Source organism: Gouania willdenowi, chromosome 7 (assembly GCF_900634775.1).
Source record: "Gouania willdenowi chromosome 7, fGouWil2.1, whole genome shotgun sequence".
In the NCBI taxonomy this organism is placed as follows: domain Eukaryota; kingdom Metazoa; phylum Chordata; class Actinopteri; order Blenniiformes; family Gobiesocidae; genus Gouania; species Gouania willdenowi.
In genome coordinates this window covers 27,200,109-27,220,446 of record NC_041050.1, presented here as the reverse complement: position 1 = coordinate 27,220,446, position 20,338 = coordinate 27,200,109, and the positions used below count along the sequence as shown (strand labels likewise).

Here is a 20,338-nt window from a genome sequence, read left to right as displayed (position 1 = left end):
CCAAAGATCTCACAGCCATCCAGTAGGTATGTAACGATTAATCGTAAGGCAGTTAAAAATCGATTCATAGGTATCACGGTTGATATCGATTTTCTGACAACTGAATCGCAGTACTGTTTTAACCAGCAGAGGGCGCTATCCGGTAGTGTTGGCGGCGGGCGGAGTCTGCTAATACTTTCTTTCTGGCTGCCTTCTACTCTTAAATATGTTAATAAATGATTCATTACCCCTTTAGCACCGAAAGAATATCTGTAATATTATTGAATATCTGTAAAAGTCACGTTTTTCTATTAGCTCTGTCTGCTAGCATAGCTTCTCTTCTTCACTGCTAGAATATCTGCATGCCAACCGACCACTGTGTTACCAGCGCCCTCTGCTGGTCCAAACAAATATGACGTAAATCAGTGCAATGACGGTTTTTTTTTTTTTTTTTTTAAGTCCAATTGTTAAGGCACAAAATACATTTTCAGTTGCACTTTTAAAAGAAAAACAACTATTATGCAGTTTTGCATTGTTTATTATAGAACCAGAATTTAAATTAATAGGCTTCATTTTCATTTGTATTATTCCTTTATTTATTTAATTCAAGATTTATTTTTAGTTAAATTGCATTGTTTTGAATAGTTTATCAAGGAATTCTTTTGACAATGAAAAATAAAAGGAAAATAATACAGTATTTTCTAGTTTTTTTCCCAAAAAAAAAATTTGTCTCCAGTCCCATTTTGCAAATGAAAAAATCGTGAGAGAATCGTATCGTGAAGCCAGTATCGTGAATCGAATCGTATCGGGAGTTGAGTGAATCGTTACATCCCTACCATCCAGGATTTCAAAGGCTTTCCATTACAAGCAAAGATTTGATTTATATTCAAATGAAGTGGGCAGATGGGCATCCTGGGGTTAAGAGGCAACACTGGGTGTAGAGGTTAAATGGTTCAAACTGTCTGGGTGAAGAAAGTGAACCATTGTTGGGGTTAGTGGAGTTTAGCCTGGCCTCAGGAGGATTGGCCAGTTTCCAGACTTGAGAACAATGTTAAAAAAGCGTTGAGTCAACCGTCCCTGAGCTGATTATGCAAACATGAACATCTTGTTAAACGTTGACCTTGGTTTTGTTGCTTGCCCGAGGCTACAATGGTCATGTCGGAAGGAGACAACAGTGGTGTTATCAAAATTAGATTGCTCTTAAAGGCAATTACAGCCCCATCAATGGGTGGAATGAGAGGAAGAATGAGATGTTGGTGATAATGCGCCCTGACTGGAATGACTTTAACATACAGACCTGCACAGGGTCCCTGATTCTGAATCAACAAGTGCTCCTGTTTCTCACACTTGGCTTTCTTCAGCTCACACTCGTTGCTGTAGTTTTTGCCGTCTGAGCCACAAACCTGTGGGATGAGAGGAAGGAGAAGTACTATTTTCTCTGTTTGAAGCAGAAGCACAAAACCTTCTGATCAGCATCAACACATCATCAGCTAGGATAGGGCGTGGTTACAGCATGTACATTTCTATGTAGAATGGGATTTTCAGCTGAGGTCACAAACTGAAGCCTCACCATTCAGTGAAACAGTGTTTCAGGTTATTATTAAAATTCTACACTTTTGACAAATATTATGAATTATTGTATCAAGACTGCTCGAGATGATAATTCTTAACAGATAAAGGCATGGTGTAGGCCTCATAGATCAATAAAGACAAAAATCATTTAATCACAAACAAATGTAGAAGGCTGAAAATGCTGCCCAAAAGTCTGTTTTGATGTTTCTTGCATTGCATTGTGGGATGTGCAGTTCCTGAGTCTTTTCATTTTATTCTTATTCGCTTGACTCCATTTTTGTTGTTGTTTGTTCCCAGTATTCCACGTAAAATCACTTTACTCTGCCACACATTCAAATTCGGCCAAATTCAGTGAAAACACCAGAAATGTGTTTAATAAATATACGGTAGGAATGCAGTAAAAAGAAAATTCTACGCACCCGTCTAAGGGACTCTACATCCCACAATGCAATTGTTTATAGTGTAATAGCGTAGATGTAGAAAAAAACAGAACTTGGAGCAGCAATTTAACTTCTACATTTGTTTGTGAGTAAATTATCTTTGATATTTATGTTCGACAAGGCCTACGAGATGTTTTTATCTGTTTGGGTTTTACACACAAATTACATTAGGTAGAATGTGTGTGTGGTAAATAAGTTGGTATTCAAAAACAACATGGTAAATGGACTTGATTGATATAGCGCTTTATTCCTACACTGAACTAGTCCCAAAGCGCTTTACATTAACCCATTCACACACCAATGGGACAGAGCTGCCATGCAAGGCGACCACTGGGGGGCAACTCAGGGTTCAGTGTCTTGCCCAAGGACACTTCGACACATAGACAGAGATTGACTTGGATCGAACCGCCAACCTCTCGATCAGTTTGATGTATTTCTTTTAGTCCGCCACAATTCTAAAACCTTCCCACGTGCCCCTCTGGCTTTTACAAAACTGATGACTGGTGCTCCATGACACAGCACGGTGTTGAATCTACTGCTCTCACACAATTACTCGCCAACACAAACTGTACTTCCTGCTGACTTGCGAGTAGTTTTGTTCTTTCAGCCAAGTATAAAACCCACATCATGAAAGTAAACTTCTGATTGGTCAATTCTGGTTACAAATGTAACTTTTCACTTTCCGTCAAAATGAAGTCACGTCACTGACTTTGGTTAGTCGTTTTTCAGCAGTGGGTTTAAAAAGCTCAAGACACGAATATACAATACATTTTTCAGTTACAATTACATTTTCAATTACCCATGTTCAATTACAATTCAATTACAATTACAGTGACTTCCATTTTTTACAATTACAATTAAATTACAGAAATATTGTATCCTCAGATAATTAATTACAATTTCGTTCCCAATTACCGAGAATGAAATAAATAACATAATAAAAAGTGAACCTTCCTCTTGTGTTAGCTTCCTGTTAGCATCTCTTATCATAACGGGTCTTAAATCAGCTGTAAAATACACTAAAAACAAATATATATTTTAATAATTGTTACCTACATATGTGTAGAACTGTACATGGAACTGTAACACGGTTCCCCAGTTTTGCTTTAAATTATAATTGACAATTTTTATAATTTTCCATGGCAATTACAATTACAAAGTTAACTATCTGAACTCAATTACAATTTAATTATGATTACAACATCAACACATTACTTAAAATTACAATTACAAATATAATTACACCAGAATTGTAATTAATTATCAGTTACGCAATTACAATTATAATTGACCCCAACCCTGCTAATATAAAAAAGCTGCTGATGATGAGAAAAATATTAGCCGTAATGCTACACGATAACGTGGTTGGAAGTTTAGCTTTAGAGATTTGGGTAAAATATCATCACTAACACCAAACAGACTTTTCTTGATCTTTTTATTTGTGAAGCTAAGATTTAGATCCACCAAAATCAGAATTTAATGGTAAAAGTTAAATACCTTAAATCCAAAAAGTAATGGTTATGATGTGTGGTTTGGACAATGGAAAAAAGTACATTTGAAGTCAGATGAATGTGTAATTGTTTTTCATTGGACGACACTTTTCCAATTGAAATGACTGGCTCCTACCTGGCTGTGAGGCACGCTCTGGCAGGTGAAATCACAGATACAGCGCTCGTCCTCTGCGTCCTCGTCCCATGAGCCTCCGAACGTGCGACAGCGGTCCTGCTCACAGCTCTCTACGCCTGAGCCCGACCCCCCTGAACCACAGTCTGCACATAAACACCGTGAAGAAGGCACACCGTGGTTAATAAAAAGCACACACAAGCCGTGAAACATTTTATCGATGCATGGGGGAAAATTCAGCTGTGGATTTATTTCTCTTTCACTCCACACAACGTTTACAACTTAGGGAAAGTGTCTTTGGAGTATGGATGGTTTATATCTGCTTCACACGGTTTGAGTAAAGAGGACACCAAAGGCGCCGCTGGTAGTGCAAGATAATGAGCAACTGTAACGAAGACTAGACATCGACGAAGTAAATTATACATCAACACTGCCACGTTCAGCGAGCCATTCCTTACTAGACACAAAGAGGAAGTGAGATCAGGGTAAGGAGTATTAACTTCAGATTCCAAGTGCACAGCATGAAGAAAAGTCCACTTTATCAGTGCAAAGACCTGCTATTATCATGCCATTGATTAGCATCATTAAACACGAGTAGGTAATAGGTCAGTGAGGGGGAGGCACAACAGCCTGCGATGACACACTTTGTTACACACTGCCTGAGCGACCATTCATGTTCACAAATCTGGCAATACCTTACAAAGTGTTAGTGACACTGATGGAGGAGGCTAAGACACGGACAATGGAATCTGAAGTTATTGATGAGATGAGAGAAGGTGAATGTTAGAAGAATAAAAGTAGTTACTAAAGGTAGGACAACATATATTGTGCAAAAACACAAGATGTTACAGGCGTATTTCAGGGTCGGCATGGTTTGTTTATACCATAGGCACTTTCTTTGTCTGATAGCAGGATTACATCAAAAGTTCTAATGGATTTTGACAAAATTTTAACCAAATATGGACCTTACGTCATGAAAGATTCAAATACATTTTGGAGGGGATCCAGATTAATATTCTGATTCTGGATCAGTTAAAAAAAAATTCTTTTCTCTCATAATTAGCGCGAAAAAAGCTTGCGCTAAGCAATTCTTTTTAATTATTTTATTGTTTTTTTTTTTATTTATTTATTTTTTCAAAACTTTTTCTTCTTTTTCACTAAAATGTGCAGGTACATCTTCACAGAAAGCCGTCTCAGTGTATCGCCCCATCCCTATAGATACAGTATTTCAAAAAGTCTAATTTGGCTTTGGTTGTTAAGAGCCTGGAAGAGCTCTTGTTTAGAAGGGTTTTTGTTTGCCTCACCGTAAGGTTAAAATAACATTCTGAATGTAATGTGCTGAGGAGGGAAATGGGAACGATTGTGACGATGATCCTTTAGAAAACAGAGATGGAATAATCAAGAGGGTTTTGTGAAATTTAAAATTCAATCTTCAAAGATATTCCTCAGATAAATCTTAGTGGCCCTCTGGTTACTCGATAGGAACTTGTAGCTCAAGCTCCATGTCATGATGACCTTAAGTCATTTGTAAAACAGGTTAGTAAGAACTCTCAAAATCCCTGAAGTCATTACCTTTGAAATGTAGCATTGCAAAATGTATAAAAAAAAATGCAAATTGAAGAAAATGGGAATGAGTTTTTATGAGTTTCACTTAAAGGAATAAATCAGTGGCTAATGGAAAGAAGTGTCTGCAACATCTATAGCTATGAGTTTTAGCTGGAATCATACTCCTCAAGGAGTTAAGGTGAATGTGTGTGAAAGCAGGGAATGAACTCAGTCAACATTAAAGGAAAGAGAAAAAATCAAACAGAGCAAGAAAGGCACCGCAGGGGGCTAGCAGAAAGTTCATTCGGAACAAATTTGTTATTCAAAACAAAAAAAAAAAAAACCCCGCAAACTCAAAGCTCTAAGTGCAGCCAAACATCAGGTAATGAAGGTACTCCTGCAACTTGGAGGATGCTTCACTGATTCATTCAACCGAGAGTCGAAATGTGGCTCTTTTAATGTTTGAATCAATGATGTGGAGATGGAAGTACTACTTAGCATAAGCAGTGTTCTGGGGAAGATTATGGAGTCGGTCACTGTGCTGGACTGTGAAATCTCAAAGTGGTCGATACGGTGGAGGAGCCTTCACTTCATTAGCGGTTGGAGCTAAAATCAGAACTCATTAGGAACACACTGGGTCTCCATTTAACAACAGTGCGAACTCTGACCCTAATCCTTTCACTTGAGGTTGCTGTTGAGGCAGCGTATTGATTGAGTTTCGCAGTCTGGGTTAAACGTAACATTTTGTGACGGCGGTTATCGCTTAATGGATCTTGTCTAGTGAAGACATTATTGCAGGTGTTTGGCTTCAGCGGAGAGAATCAGCTGAGCCCAAAATAGATCAGAAGACGAAAACACGAGCTGGCAGGCCTCCTCCATCTGTTTACTGTACGCTAGCCCAGCAAGACACAATAAATGAGAAAGTCACAAAGAGTGGAATCATACACCCCTCAAGCTTCCCACAGAGACCAGATAAATAAACAAACACGTGAGACTTTGGAACTCAGTAAATAAAAGTAAAGGGATGGGCGGGGGGGGGTCCTAATTAGTAGTTGTTCTTTGATGCAGCAACCGTCAGTGCTGAATGTGAACCTTTAATTAATAAATGACCAGCTGAGTGCATGAGCTCTGACACGTTCTTCCCTTTGACTCAGAAAAGACTTGATCAAGTAATATTACTCAAACAGAGAACAATAGTCAGCAACAGTAGGTATGAAAAAAACTGACCCATTAATTATGAACCAGTGGGTTACAAACATTTTGACCTTAAACAAAAGGATATTCTACAATTTAATAAAACAATGAAAAAAAACATGAGAAGACCCTGAAGCATAACCTCAAAGTATGTATCGGACTGTTTATGACGGAGATTTTAGGAGCAGGCAGATACTGATACTCGTTTTTTGCTAATATCGGCCCAATATTTGGTATCAATATCAGATTGGGACATCCTTGGTAAAAATTGCAAGAAGAATGTCTGAGAAAGACATAGAGCATTTGACAGGAGACAATAGCTGTGTTTCCTTGACAGTTTTTTGCAAAATAAAAGCAATATTTGTAAATGTCCACAAAATATAATTTTGTTGGCTAATGTGGCAGTAATGATTCAGTATAATGCCAAGAAATGCCTCAGTCTCCTCTTCTCTCCACAAGTACCGTGCCATGTTTTCTTGCAGAGAAGCGGTCAATTGACCAGGTACGTCACGTCATATGACCAGGTACGACTTGTCTTCTGATGTGTTATTGCAAAAAAAGTGTTTCCATTGCACTTTGGCGAAACATTTCAATATCGAAAAACCTCCTCATGAAAGCATACAGTAATACAGTCGTCCCTCGCTTATGTTCTAAAAATAACCAGTCAGCTTTATTTTTTACAATTATTATACATGTTTTAAGGCTATAAAACCCCTCACGACACACTTTCTACACTTTTTCTCAGACAGGAATTAACATTTCTCTCTTGTTTAAACATTCTCAAAGTTCAAACCTTCGTAGATTTTAAAACATACAGCACTTCAGAGTCACACTGTTAGCGATCAGACATTGATGCCGAATGCATTCAATCTTTGTTGACGATGACGTCAGACCGTCAACACGGACACTGGTCTGTTCACCTATTCAACGATGGAGTAGAAGCTGTGTGTGACCACCTGGAGCTGTATGACATGGTCTTTATAACCGGGACCAGACTAGGAAGGATTTGCGTGGAGGAGAATCAGCGAGGAGGTGGTGGTAACAGGTAAAAGTTCTCTCTGCAGTTTTCATCTTTGAAAGTCGACACTGAGCTAGGATAGCATTAGCCGCTAATCACACCGGCTTTTTTCACTGGTGGTTTATGTTTGTGAGAGGAGAAAAAGGAGCGCAGCTCCTCGCGACACATCCAACTCACCGAGTTGGATGTGTCGCTGGTGGGTGAACGAAGCATTAGCCAATCAGGATGCAGAACACAATGTACTGTGAAATTGTACTGTAAAAAAATCCACGAAAGGTGTACCATGAAAGGTGTACCGCGATATAACAAGGGACTACTGTATTGGAGTGTTTTTTTTTTCTTTTTCAAAAATCAGTTTTTATCTAGTGGAAGTAGAGAAACTGGTCCAACCTGCATAGAGACATTTGGGATGTGGTTGGAGTAAACATGAAGAGAAGTGCAGTCCATGTGATGTTGGTGGAGAGCTGAGTTAGATTTAGTGGACCAAGGATTTCATGGGTGAGCTTGGAACTCAAAATTAAAACCCTTTGCACTTTCGATGTGACTTGTAGCAGGGCTGATGACTTTATCATTATTCTGACATTAGAGCCTGAGAGTTGCTCCATAATAAATCATCTCGAGGTCTAGAAGAGTGGAAGTAAAAACTAAACATCCCTTTGACATTAGCCATAGCTCTTCTTTGTTTTTGCTCCATTCATCATTGCTCACTCTCTCTGCCTCTGACTGTTGTTGACAGTCCAAATAAAGATCAGTTGAAGAAAGAGTGATGAGAGTGTCAAACTTGGTCAGAGGACGGAGTGCTTTTTTAAAAAACGGCAAAGGGATTTAAGACAGTTTGGAGCTCTGTGATAGATTTGACTAGAAGAAAAAGAAATTTGCTGATTTCAATCACCTGTTTTGCACCTATTTAGCTTTTGTCCTTGGTGGCGTTCTAAGGTCCATACGATCATTCAATCCAGAAGAACAAAAAACAGGCCATGCGCCGCAGCGTGATGTCATGTTCATAATCTTGTTTATTAAATGTCTATTCAATTAAAAAAGGGGGAGCCTGGACCCCCGTAGCTGATGCACTTACTCTCAGATGCCGCTTTGTCAGTGTCGAGAAATGGAGCTGAGGCCAGGACTACCCGAGTGTGAAATTAAACAGGTGATAAATTTCCCTGTATGGGCAACAGTGGGACCGCTGTCATTTCTCATTACTGCTAAATAAAAGGCGGGAGGAAACAACTTCCATTTTTATGCAGCATGCTTTCCTCCTCCTCACAAGACTAATGAGGGAGGTTTTTAAAGCAGGTCTGAGCAAGCAAATAAATCACGTGTCCACATCATCTCTCTAGGCTTATCTTAGACTTTAAGGGTTTTCTGCTTACAAGTGATGAAGAGCTCCTCTGCTAAGTCTGCTTCTCTAAGCAAAGTAAGAAAACACAGCTCTACATATAAAACAGGGTACGTCTACGGAGGCAAAGAAATGGTGACCAAAGAGTAGCAAACGTTTAGGGGACAAAACCAGCACAATGTCTGTGACAGTTTTACAGTTACGTCTACCTGTCTGGGTCGAATTTGAAGAAATGGGGGAGGTGGAAGAAGAAGATTGAACTGACATGGCTGAAATTTATTGATTTACTGCACGTCTGGCCCCACTCCATCTGTGCAAGCACCGCTGCCTCTTTTGTCAAAAGACACAATTTGGAAGTAGAAGAGTGCAGAATGGAGAGACATGAGTGGGTTGGAAACGCTGTGATTGGAGGGAAACCAACAGAAAGGAATCTATTCATTTCCTTCGAAGTAAAAATGAGCCAGAGATGAAAAAAGTAGAGAGAGAGAAAGAGAACCCTGCAGAAAAACTAAGACATCAGCTGCCAGGAGCAAAGCAATACCCTTGCTGAGGCAGAAGAGAACATTTCTACCTGTTACAAGACAATAATAATAATAATAACAAAAATGAATAGGTGGTGAAAGCAAATCTGCACCCAGGGCGAACAGCCTCTGACTTCTTTATGCTCTAAACACAAATAATGTCACTTGTCTTAGTGAGTAAAACCATGTCAAATTGAGCACAAGAAGCTTCTGTAGCTCGGTCAGGTTGCCGATCGCAGGCCTTGGGCTAATGTGCTAGCCAGTGGTCAGAAAAAAAGAGGAAAAATGAAAAGAAAAACACCCCTGGGAAGCAATCAGGATGAAAGTGGATTTCCCCTCATCTCATTTGCCCTCTCCTCCACCTTTCCACCCACCCGCGTTCTCTCCAGCCATCCCTCCTGCTGGCAGCTGTAATCTGCTCTCCTTCACACCTTGTCAGCGAATGCTTGTGTTTGTCATGATGTCCCAGTGGCCACGAGGGAAACGGCATCCCATCGTCTGCTTTACAAGCACAGGTTGGAGGGTGGCTCAGCAGAGCTGTCAACCTCAACGTTGTGTGCATAAGGGACCGGTGATATCCAGCCCTGCTTTGTCAGTGCTTTATAAGGAAAGATGGTGAGCAATGAATGGATTTATTCAGGAGGTGAGGTAAGAACACTGCTGCAGCCATGGAAATCGGTGACAGTTCAAGTTGCATTGGTCACGCTTTTAAGAGCCTAATTAGAGAGAAAGGTTTGTGCGCGGCTATTGTTGCTGCATAACAAGGCTGCTGTTATCACAAATCAGAACGCAGATTTAAAAATGTACATGCAACAACCATCAGCCTTCTGTTGTTATGAAGATAAGATCCATTAAAGTCAGTCATAGGTGTAAATCAATCAATGACATTCATGCAAGTCTATGTGAGAGCAGGGCCACTGGCCATGTAATGCATTTTCTTTTTAACCCATCACTATGTGAGTATAAAGTGCAACTTCACTCAAACATATCGCTTAACGTGTTCAAATCCTTATTACTACTTGCGTACTAGCTTTCTAGGATTTCTCAGATGCTTGAGTGTCTAAATTGACCGGCAGAAGTCAATTCTCCTCATGCAACAAAAAGCTATATAACAATGAAAATAAGAGAAATACTGTTTGTATCTCGGATTGTGTTTGTATTCATTGATTTTTGGGATTCGAGTTTTCTTACCCTTCAAATTATCTTAAGTAAGAGAAAATTCAACAAGTGTCCATGAGGGCTTGAACAAAGATAAGACAAAACATCACAGCATATTTAATATTTGAAACATGAAGAAAAAAAAACATAATATGGTTTAACTTACATTAATTTTTATTTTATGGGAATCTTAACTCACTGAGTGCCATTCACGTCTATAGACGTGAATTGTGTTTTTCGGCTGGGGTTGCTAGGAGACAGTGTGACGAAGGTCTCCCGAACTTGTATCATGATGTAGTGACCAACTGGTGACATGTAGGTGGCAGCAGCGCACCTTTGGATGAGAGATCACCAGTGATGGGCAGAGCTCAGAGGGAGAGAAAAGGAGTTTACGAGACAGAAAATGGCGCTACAAGAGTTGATGCTGAAGTTCCCAGCAGCTCACACTCGACCAGAGCATGAGTGGAACAAAGTGGACTATTGAGAGTGTGGCGATGGTGAGATAAAACGATCAAAAAACGAGGAAAGCGGTCACATTCGGCATGTCTGGGATGAGGAGGAAGTTGCGTGTGGGGAGAATGAAGGGGGAAAGACTTGGAGGAAGGCCAAAATACAGTACGCAAACCATTAAATTCTGACCCAGATAGCATAATAATAATAATTTTGCCATCACAAGCCCAGTCTCAGTGTTGTTTTTGTAGTTTTATAGAAGGAAACCAAGGTGTCACTAAAGCAAAAGTCACTAATAGGTTTTTTCAGAAAAAGTCATTTTTCTCATCTTTTTGTCACAAACATTTTCTGTTTCCAAAGTATTTCATTTGACTTCTGCTAAAGTTATTTTTTCCTCACTTCATTCTTTGGTGATATCTCTCAGCCTGTCAGCTGTTTGCACACGGCACAACACCTTATTTTGTGTGAAGTGGGTGTCATATTATGCTAATCTGTTTTGTACGATCAAGTGGGGTTTAAGATTAAGCACAAATGGGTTTGTGTGGATTTGGAGGTTAAGAATGTTTGATGTATTTGGTGTTGGTTTAGTTTTTTTCTTCCTCTTAACAAAAAATAAAATAAAATAAATTAACGAGAGTATTCATAGACGCAAACCTCCATCTCCTCTTTGCCAGATTTGTCAATTATCTGCATCAGTGATCCTGATCACGGTACCATGAGATTCACAATTTAAATCCTCATTAATAACAATACAGTTGTTCCAAATGTATTAGCAACCTCATTTTTTTCAAAACACTGCGATGAAATGGACAATCCAAATCTGATACGGATAAAACTCGGTGAAGAAATTCACAAACCAACCCAACAAAACTAAGTTAAATTTTCTAAAGATCAATCAATTACATATCGATATATGAATTTTCTAAATTTTACCAATGACGAGGAACAGGCATCGTTTGATTTTTCAAACTGATCCAGATCCCCTCCAAAGTGTAATGGAATCTTCCATGGCCTAACACTGAAACAAATTCATAAACACAGCTGAATATTTTTCCTTGGCGGCGGTAAAAGTAGGAGAAAAGTAAGAGAATACTGATGCATGAGGCCCATTTTCTCATTCACTTCATAAACATCACAATTTTTTTTTACCAACATGTGAAATATAGCATTTTTAAGTACATATGAAATACTAATCAAATTCTCATCCGTCTGGCTGTTTAAAAATATTATAGTAAATACATTTAATATTATCCATCAGAGAAAATTTGGATAATATGGACATAAAACCCAAAGCCCATTTTTTCCCTGTAGTTGCACATAAAGGATGAATATAAACTGAATTTGTATAATCAATTCCTTTATCAATAAATTCTTTTCATTTGTTTATTGTAGGCATAAAAAACCCACTATTGTAACAAACTGATTTAAAATAAAAATGTAAAAAAAAAACCCAGCTGACCTGAGTGTAATCCCACAAAAGTAACTCTGTCCCTCAACAGATTTGTTTGTGGACTTTTGCTTCCCTTTATGTAAAGTCCCTCAGTTGGCATGCAGCGGGTGGCATCCGACTCCATTAGGAAACTCCACAGATGACTGAACACTTTAGCTGAGGTCAGTTGATAAAGATAATTGAACCACTTCAGTGGCTGATTGGCTACCATGATCAAATCCTTTTTGGGTTTTATTTCTCACCTTCGTCACAGCTGCCAGACTTGGTCACGTCGATTCTCTTCTGCAGCATGCAGGAGACGAGGCGGAGCTCGCACTCATTGTTGTACGTACTGCCGTCGCTGCCGCACACAAGGGAGTATGGCTCGTCCAAACACTCCGGGCACTCGCACTTATTCTGGACACAGCGGGCTCCCCAGGCGCACACGGTGCTGCCGCATGTTTCTGTGTTACACAAACAGCCGAGGGACAGGTCAGAGCCTAAAAAGAGCTTTCATTCTTCCTATATTAAAATGCTAATACGTTTCAGAATACATTAGAGTCGCTGAGCCATCCTCCAGTCTGGTCGTTTGTTAGTGTCTGAGCTGCCTGTATACACTCCCCCATAACGTCTCTGCTCAGCTGCACTTTCATATTTTCTTATTTTCCACATTTAATGTGGCACTTCTGAGGAAGTAAACCCTGTGCTGCTTACTGGTGTGAATTTATTCTTCCATTATTGACCTTGATCGTAAAAAGAGTCAAAGTGAGAAATGCGTTAGGAGTGAGCTTAATAAATGTGAGACTACGGCTTTCCAGATTCAGTGACAAATCATGGAGCCAATTAGGTGAGAGGCTCTAAGTGTCACTCATCCATCAGCAGGCCAGAAAAAAATAATAGTACGAGTTCAGCTTGTCATTGTTGGTAAGGAGACTGTCAAGAGTTGAAGGTCAGGCTAGATCGCTACATCTGACTGGACAAAGACTTTCCTTTGGTTTATAATGCAAACTGAATCCCTTGTTTGGACCAAAATCAGGTAAATGACCAAGATTTCACAACATGGATTGTGTGAGTGTCCACATGCTGCATGTTACTCACTGCATTCTCCTTGGCTGACCACACGGAGGTCCATCTGCTCCTTGCAAGCTCGCACATGCAGCTCACACTCATTGTGGTAGGTAGCGCCGTCACTGCCGCACACAGGATGGTGCGAGTCCACGCACTCGGATGGACACACACACAGTTTGCTCTGGGCATCGCAGATCGCTCCGAAAGAGCAGTTGGTACATGCTTCGTCTAGATGGAGATAAAAAAGAGGGTGAAGGGTCAGTGAGGGGTTTCTGTGCGTGTGTGTGTGTGGATGGAAATGTTTTCAGGTTGGCTTATGACTGGATTCACGTTTATCTGTGGGTTTATATTCACGTTTATCCATGGGTTTATCTCTTATCTACAGTGCATCTGGTTGCAGCAGCACCATCCGATTAATATAATGTGTAAATGTTTGCTCATATTTATGTAAACTGGAGTCTGCAGTCCTTTGAATGTGCTCACAAATGTGTATTTGGACACTAGCCTTTGAGTTTGTTGGAACATTGCCCATCTACATCACAGTGGGCTTCCCTGTGGTTAAAGTAGTGGCATGAGCATCTCTGCAGACCAAAGGCACAACAATGTGTTTGTCAGTTCTTAAGGCCACACAATCATTGAGAATAATGACTAATCTGAGCATTAATAGTTTTTTGTTGTTGTTTTGTGTATTTTTCTGTAATTTTGAGTGTTGGTTTTGTGTCTAATATTCATCCTTTATGTCTATTTTTGTTGTTGTTTTGAATATTTTTGGTGTATTTATTTGTAGTTGTCTAGGAGTGAATATCTGCATTTGTGTTGTCTTTTTGTACATACCTTTTGTGTGTTTTTTTTGTTCAATTGCGTGTGTTTTCCCTGGTCGTTTTGTGTATTTCTCCGTCATTTTGTCTGTTTACTTTGGTTGCCAGTTGCCCACTTCAAGAATGCTACCTTACCATATGGCACGTTGTCTCCAAATGGTTGAAATAACTAAAGCTTTTTTTCTGATGGATGCGTTGATATTTTTCATTCTATCTCTTGCCTTTGTTGTTTACATTTTATTTCCCATGCAGCCAGGCTTTGAAAGTGACGATATAAATGAGAAAGATGGCATTTTCTGAAGTGACTGCTCTGTGAATGCAGAAAGCTGAAGACATTTCCATAGAGATGGCTTAACGACAGCTAAAGTAAAGCCTAAATATAGTTACGCGTGTCATAAAGGAGCAACTTCGCAGTCGACACAACAATTTGCAGCAAGAAATTGATTAAAAAAGAGAAAAATTGAAAGCATATTCTATTGGTTGTAATAATATTATTAGTCTTGTATTTAGGTGTTCCTCGTCAAATGGTATGAAGACACAAGCGGAGGCAACTACAAGCAGAGCCTTGTGTGACTGAACAGTTCCCATTTGGGGTAGGTAAAAAAAATTATTGACTAATCAATTTAAATCAATTTGCCTTTGGCTCGAAATCAATTAATTAAATCCAAAAATCCATGGTTTAATGCGTCTTTTCAGCAGTGCTCAGCTTAATTCTTCATTTAAACATTATTGACTTACTTTTTAAAGGTCCCATATTACGCTAAATTTACTTTTCTGTGCTTTAAACATCATCAAAGTGCTATACGGGCTTCATACACATGTTTTTTTCATTGATTCCCTCAATCGTTAGTTAGAGGGTGATTTGCTCCTTTCTTACTGCAGGGTGAGCCCAAACACCTCGCTCCAATTTGATGACGTGTTCCCACTTTGATGACGAATTTGATGTGGCACTGAGCTGGAGAAGCCGCGCCTCCAGGAAGTTCTCTGCCGTGATTGACATGTAAACAGACACCACGCCCATGAAGGTGAGCATTTCAGCATACTTCTCGCAGTGCTATGTATGTATTTTCTACAGTCTATGTATGTGCCGGTGAACGCCCCGCCCCCACGCTCTGTCATGTTTATAAAGCAGCATGAGCTCGGCTAAAGAGTGGATGGGAGGAGGGTGGGCCGTCCTCTGGCCCTACGTCACCGTGCGGGGTGGAGGAAGTCAGTGTCCCGTCTATAGACATGCCCACTTATGAATATGCATAAGTAGGCCACAAATCAGCCTGTTTGTGTAGAGTTGCTCAGAAAGTGACTTTTCAGAGGCTAAAACTCTGGAAAACAGGCGAGTTTGGGAAAATAAACCTCAAATACTATGTTTTTGGGGTTCTTAGAACAAATGGAGAGCATGACAAGGGACCTTTAATACTGCACCAAGTCAGAGTTACGTTCTACTATTTACATCATTAGTTCTGGAAGAATATCTTCCATATTCAACTAAAATTGCTACAGTGACTGAAACATCCTTTACCGAATTGAATTGAATCGCAAATTGAATCGAGTTGGGTCATTGTAAATCGCATTGAATAAAAATTGTAAAATCAGAATTTTCTCATGGTGATATCACAATTATTCGTTTACTCATTTTTATGAAATGTTTTCATTCTTCAAATGGGGGTGCAAAAAAAGAAAAAGTTTGGGAACCATTGGGTTAAGCCATTTTTATCAGGTAGAATTAAATGACTTTTTTTCCAACATTACAAAGCCTAAACAGTCTAAGAAAACCCCCAAAATCATTTTAGACATTTTTTTTAACTATGCAATTTATTTATCCTTGTTGTTCTCACTGTTTATTTATTTGTTTATTTACCATCTAAGTGGCTCCCCATGTAAATATACTTATTTATCTTTCTTTTTATTTTTCTCTGTATCTTGCACCACGAGCGTTGTCTCTTAATTTCGTTGTACCTTGTGTATAATGACAATAAAAGCATTCCATTCCGTTCTATTTTATTCCATTCCATTCCATTCCATTCTATTCTATTTTATTTTATTCCATTCAATTCCATTCAATTCCTTTCCATTCTATTCTAAATGAATGCAGGTAAAGGATGTGTTTTATGGTTTCATTTGAAGCACCTTGTAGTTGTTGTGTGTGATACAAAATACTTTGTAGGTAAACACACTATTTAAATGGATCAGTATGACTAAAATCATGTGAACATCGTTAGTCTTAGATTCACCTTATATATGATAGACAATTTAAAGTTTTAGGTACAACAACGACTGATGGAGAAAGTGTAAAAATGACCAGCTGTATTTTGCTATTTGAAACATTAGTTTTTGTATTTTATCTTAATCAGTATGCTGAGGCTGATCAACACGTTACGTATTCTGAAAGCCCGAGGAAACCAATTCTCTGCATCGATGAGGCAGGTGGCTAGATCTCTCTTGTCCTAATGGTAATCGTTGCATCAACAAAAACTTATTGTGTACCATTATCTTAAAGCAAAGCGTTTCGAAGCTTAATTTGAAACTTCTGTGCAGCAAAGACAAATAGTTCTTAAATTACAAATGGATTGTTTTAAAAGTTTATTCAAATAACAAATTTGTTCAACTCGTCGTGACCTAAAGGTTGGAGAAGCTGGTTCGAATCCCCGGACAGGAGAACAGATGCCTTTACCTGTGACTGATACGTTTCTTACACTCAAATCTTAGTTTTATATGGAAAAAACCAAAGTCCATTCACTGCCAACTACAGTTTGATGTCAGTCCAACTTGTTTGCTAACAATAATGCAAAGGGTGCTATGTGTTGCAGTGTTTAAATATGACACTAAATCCATCTTTATATCACAACGTACTGGGGATGCACCGAAATGAAAATTTGTTAGTTATGTTTATTAACATATTTACTCATAGACCTTATTCTTTTAAAGGCTTTAAGTTGAGACTTTTCATTTCTGCTGTCTCATGTTTTCTGCTCTCTTCTCGAGGTCAGCTTCCCAAAACACATCTTATCCCTCAGACACAGAGGCATGACACACTCACATGCCTACACACACTCACATAGTCACACATACACACCCAATACACATCCATTCATACACACAAACACCATACACGCACACACCTCCAACACTCATGACAATCAGGAGATACCAGAGAACTGGTTGTTTTGACCTAAAGAAGAAACTGTCTCTTTTCACCCTCTTCTTTCACCTCCACCCTGTCCTCTTTATCTCCTGGGGGGAGGAGGGAGGGGGGAATATACGTGATGAGTTAGAACTGTGCCACTCTGTCATCGGACGTCCGCCCGGGGCGGTCACTAATTTTGTCCATCTTTGTACTCCTTTTTATTTAGTTTTATAATAAACCTTTTTTATAAAATCATCAATGCCTCGCCTGGACTCCATCATTCAACCAGAGCAATAAATCATGTCTCCAAATGAGGTCAACCGCAAATTTGCCGTGACAGGCCGAAGCCGAATAAAATATAAACGCTTGGTCGAATACCGAATGTGGTTTTTCACTATTTTTTTAAATAGTGCATAAATAGCCTAGAATACATTTTTAGACATGTTTTTTAAAGAAAGTAAATGTTTAGTGAATATTCTGACACTTGTTAAATATTCCAGTAGCCTTTGCTTTTCAAAAAAAGCACAACAAAGTTTTTCATTTATATTAGCCCTTCAAACAACACAAAACATGCATTCCAAAAAACACTAAAGTGCATTAAAGTGGATAAACAAACCCACAAAAAATGAATTATTGTCCTTTTGGCACAAGTCTGCTTAGCCGCAATAAATAATAATAGGCTAATAATGTAAACCAAAGGCTCAAGTAAATCTCAATAAGTGTGTGCTTGTAACGTCATACACTTATACACGTACACAACATATCCCAGTACTTCAGCTTCAAAATAAAAAGAAGAAAACTATGACATCTGAGACATCTTAAAATAGTTTTATACAGACACAAACATTAACACCTGTGTCTGTATGTCAAGCCCCAAATAAAATGCTTAAGAAATCTGGTCCATGATTGAACCTATGCTGACCCCTACTGTAGGCATTCCAACAAAAAAATGCATTTCGCTCTCCAACACTTTTAAATATCTCCACACCACCAATGTTTTCCCGAAGGGGAGAGGTCATTGTGTCACTGCACGTTGTTTGATTGCGTAATTGCGTCACACACCACTATTCGGCCTTGCTTTTAACTCACTCCACCAAAAGCCGAATGTGGCTTTTTTTGCAATATTCGGCCAAATATATTCTTTTACTGAATATTCGGTACATCACTACAACGTACACTGTCACAAACCCTGAGACATGCCTGTACAGGTCTGGACACAAAGACCAGTGAAGGCGGACGGCCCCCAAGAGGACCCAAGGAGCCCGGCCCCATCCTCCTTGAGACCTGACTGCACCCGGCAAACATGTTTGCCCATCTCTATGTTCTCACCCTGTGATGGACTGACAAACAGTCCAGGTCTACTCGCACTAGCGCTCTACAAACTGTACCTGTCTCTGATTAGACGACAACGGATTGCTTTCACCTACTAGAGCAAATTATTGCATCGCGAAGGTTAAGGGAATTGGATTGTATCAGTCTGCATCTGAAATATGTGATGAATTCATTGAGGTTATTTTTTAGGGTTTTGTAATTTATTTAGAATTTATTTTATTCACTTGCAAAATATTTTTCTGTTTAATGTTTAAATGTCTGTAACACATTGGTTAAATTCCTCAATACCACTTTACTTGAAGTTTTATACATAAGGCTGACATTATTATGACATGACACCAGTCATTAGCATGATAAAGGTGTTCACAGCCACCATCATTATACTTGAGCTGGGTGCTGCGACACCCGCTTCAGTTTCTTCACACTTGTCACCAGACTGGCTGAACTGATTACATAACACAACAAGCACAATCTGCACAACTATACACATTGCACTCACCTCAAAACAGTCAACTCTTCCCCAACCCTTCCATTTTCCTACCCTGACTCCCTCTTCCCTGTTCCCTTCCCCCTCATCTAGGTGCAACACTGCCCTCTCTTTTTATATTAACATGCACCTATTCTGACATGTGAAAAGTACTGACTGTCAATTATAATGCTAATATTGTGAGCAGGATTACATGGAAGAATACATTTAATTTGATTATCACTTTAATAAAGTGTTTCTTACCCACCTTAGGGAGGGCTGGGGATTGTCACAATTATGCAATAAATTAAAATAGAGTCATTTATTTAATTGCAATAACAAAACATGCATTGCTGTCTTAAAAAGATTTCACTTCTTATAGTGTTGACCTTCGACAGCATGTGCAAACAAAGAAAAAAAATAAATAAATAATTGAAGGCCGTCATTAAGCATCATTCGTTACCCTAACCCCTAACCCTAATCCCTAACTCTACCTAACCTCACTAGATCCCTCCACCTAGCCCCAAAAATGCCAACATAGCTCCAAAGGTGTCATAATTTAGTGAAGGCACTTAATGACAGCTGTTATGACACCTTATTCATGCTAATAACAGATAACGACAACGTAACGTCGGCAAGTTAAGAGTTACTATTTCCTCATACCTACAATTTATTTCAGTTAAAGTAATATCACTTAATGAAGCCATTTCTAACATTCCACACTACAGAATAAATAATGAATGTATGTATGATACATGCCAGTATTGTATCAGATCAATATCATTATTAGTATTGTATCAGAAGTGAAAAAGTTGCAATGGGACAGCCCTACCAAAGGTAGATTCTTTACATCTAAAAGTGACCAAACTCTATAGAATCTCAATTGTTTGAATCGTCTCTTGAGGCTTCATCTTCATCTGGAGCCAAAGGTTCTCCTGACAGAGAAAGCTGGTGTGACAGAACACGTCGGAGCCACTGATGTCACACGAGTTCAGCGAATAAATCAGAAGCTAATTGTGAGGTCTTGTCGACACCTTTACCACTGACAGTAATCACACCAGAAAGATTGCATTAGCATAGCCACTACCACATTCAATTAATGGCAGGCTAATAACAGCTGCTGATTTAGCACTAATTGAGAGAGGCGAGGCCAACCCACCGGGACCTTCCACATTATTAATCTGTTTATTAGTCTTTCATTTCCTTCATCTAATTGAAGCATCTCCTCATTTCTTAGCTTTACAATCTTGAATGTGGCATGACTTGTG

The 20,338-nt window shown here is 39.1% G+C and overlaps 1 protein-coding gene across 9 annotated transcripts in view; it reads right to left on the bottom strand.

Annotated features, from left to right (window-relative positions):
- The window catches only part of agrn (agrin), a 421,410-nt gene that overhangs the window by 88,777 nt on the left and 312,295 nt on the right, over window positions 1–20,338 (bottom strand). For all 9 annotated transcript variants that reach the window (XM_028452860.1, XM_028452862.1, XM_028452868.1 and 6 more), the window contains 4 exons: window positions 13,364–13,561; window positions 12,529–12,729; window positions 3,618–3,760; window positions 1,277–1,382 (listed from right to left, as the gene is read on the bottom strand). In XM_028452860.1, the coding sequence (XP_028308661.1) occupies window positions 1,277–1,382; window positions 3,618–3,760; window positions 12,529–12,729; window positions 13,364–13,561 (648 nt within the window). The remainder of the gene's footprint in view (window positions 1–1,276; window positions 1,383–3,617; window positions 3,761–12,528; window positions 12,730–13,363; window positions 13,562–20,338) is intronic.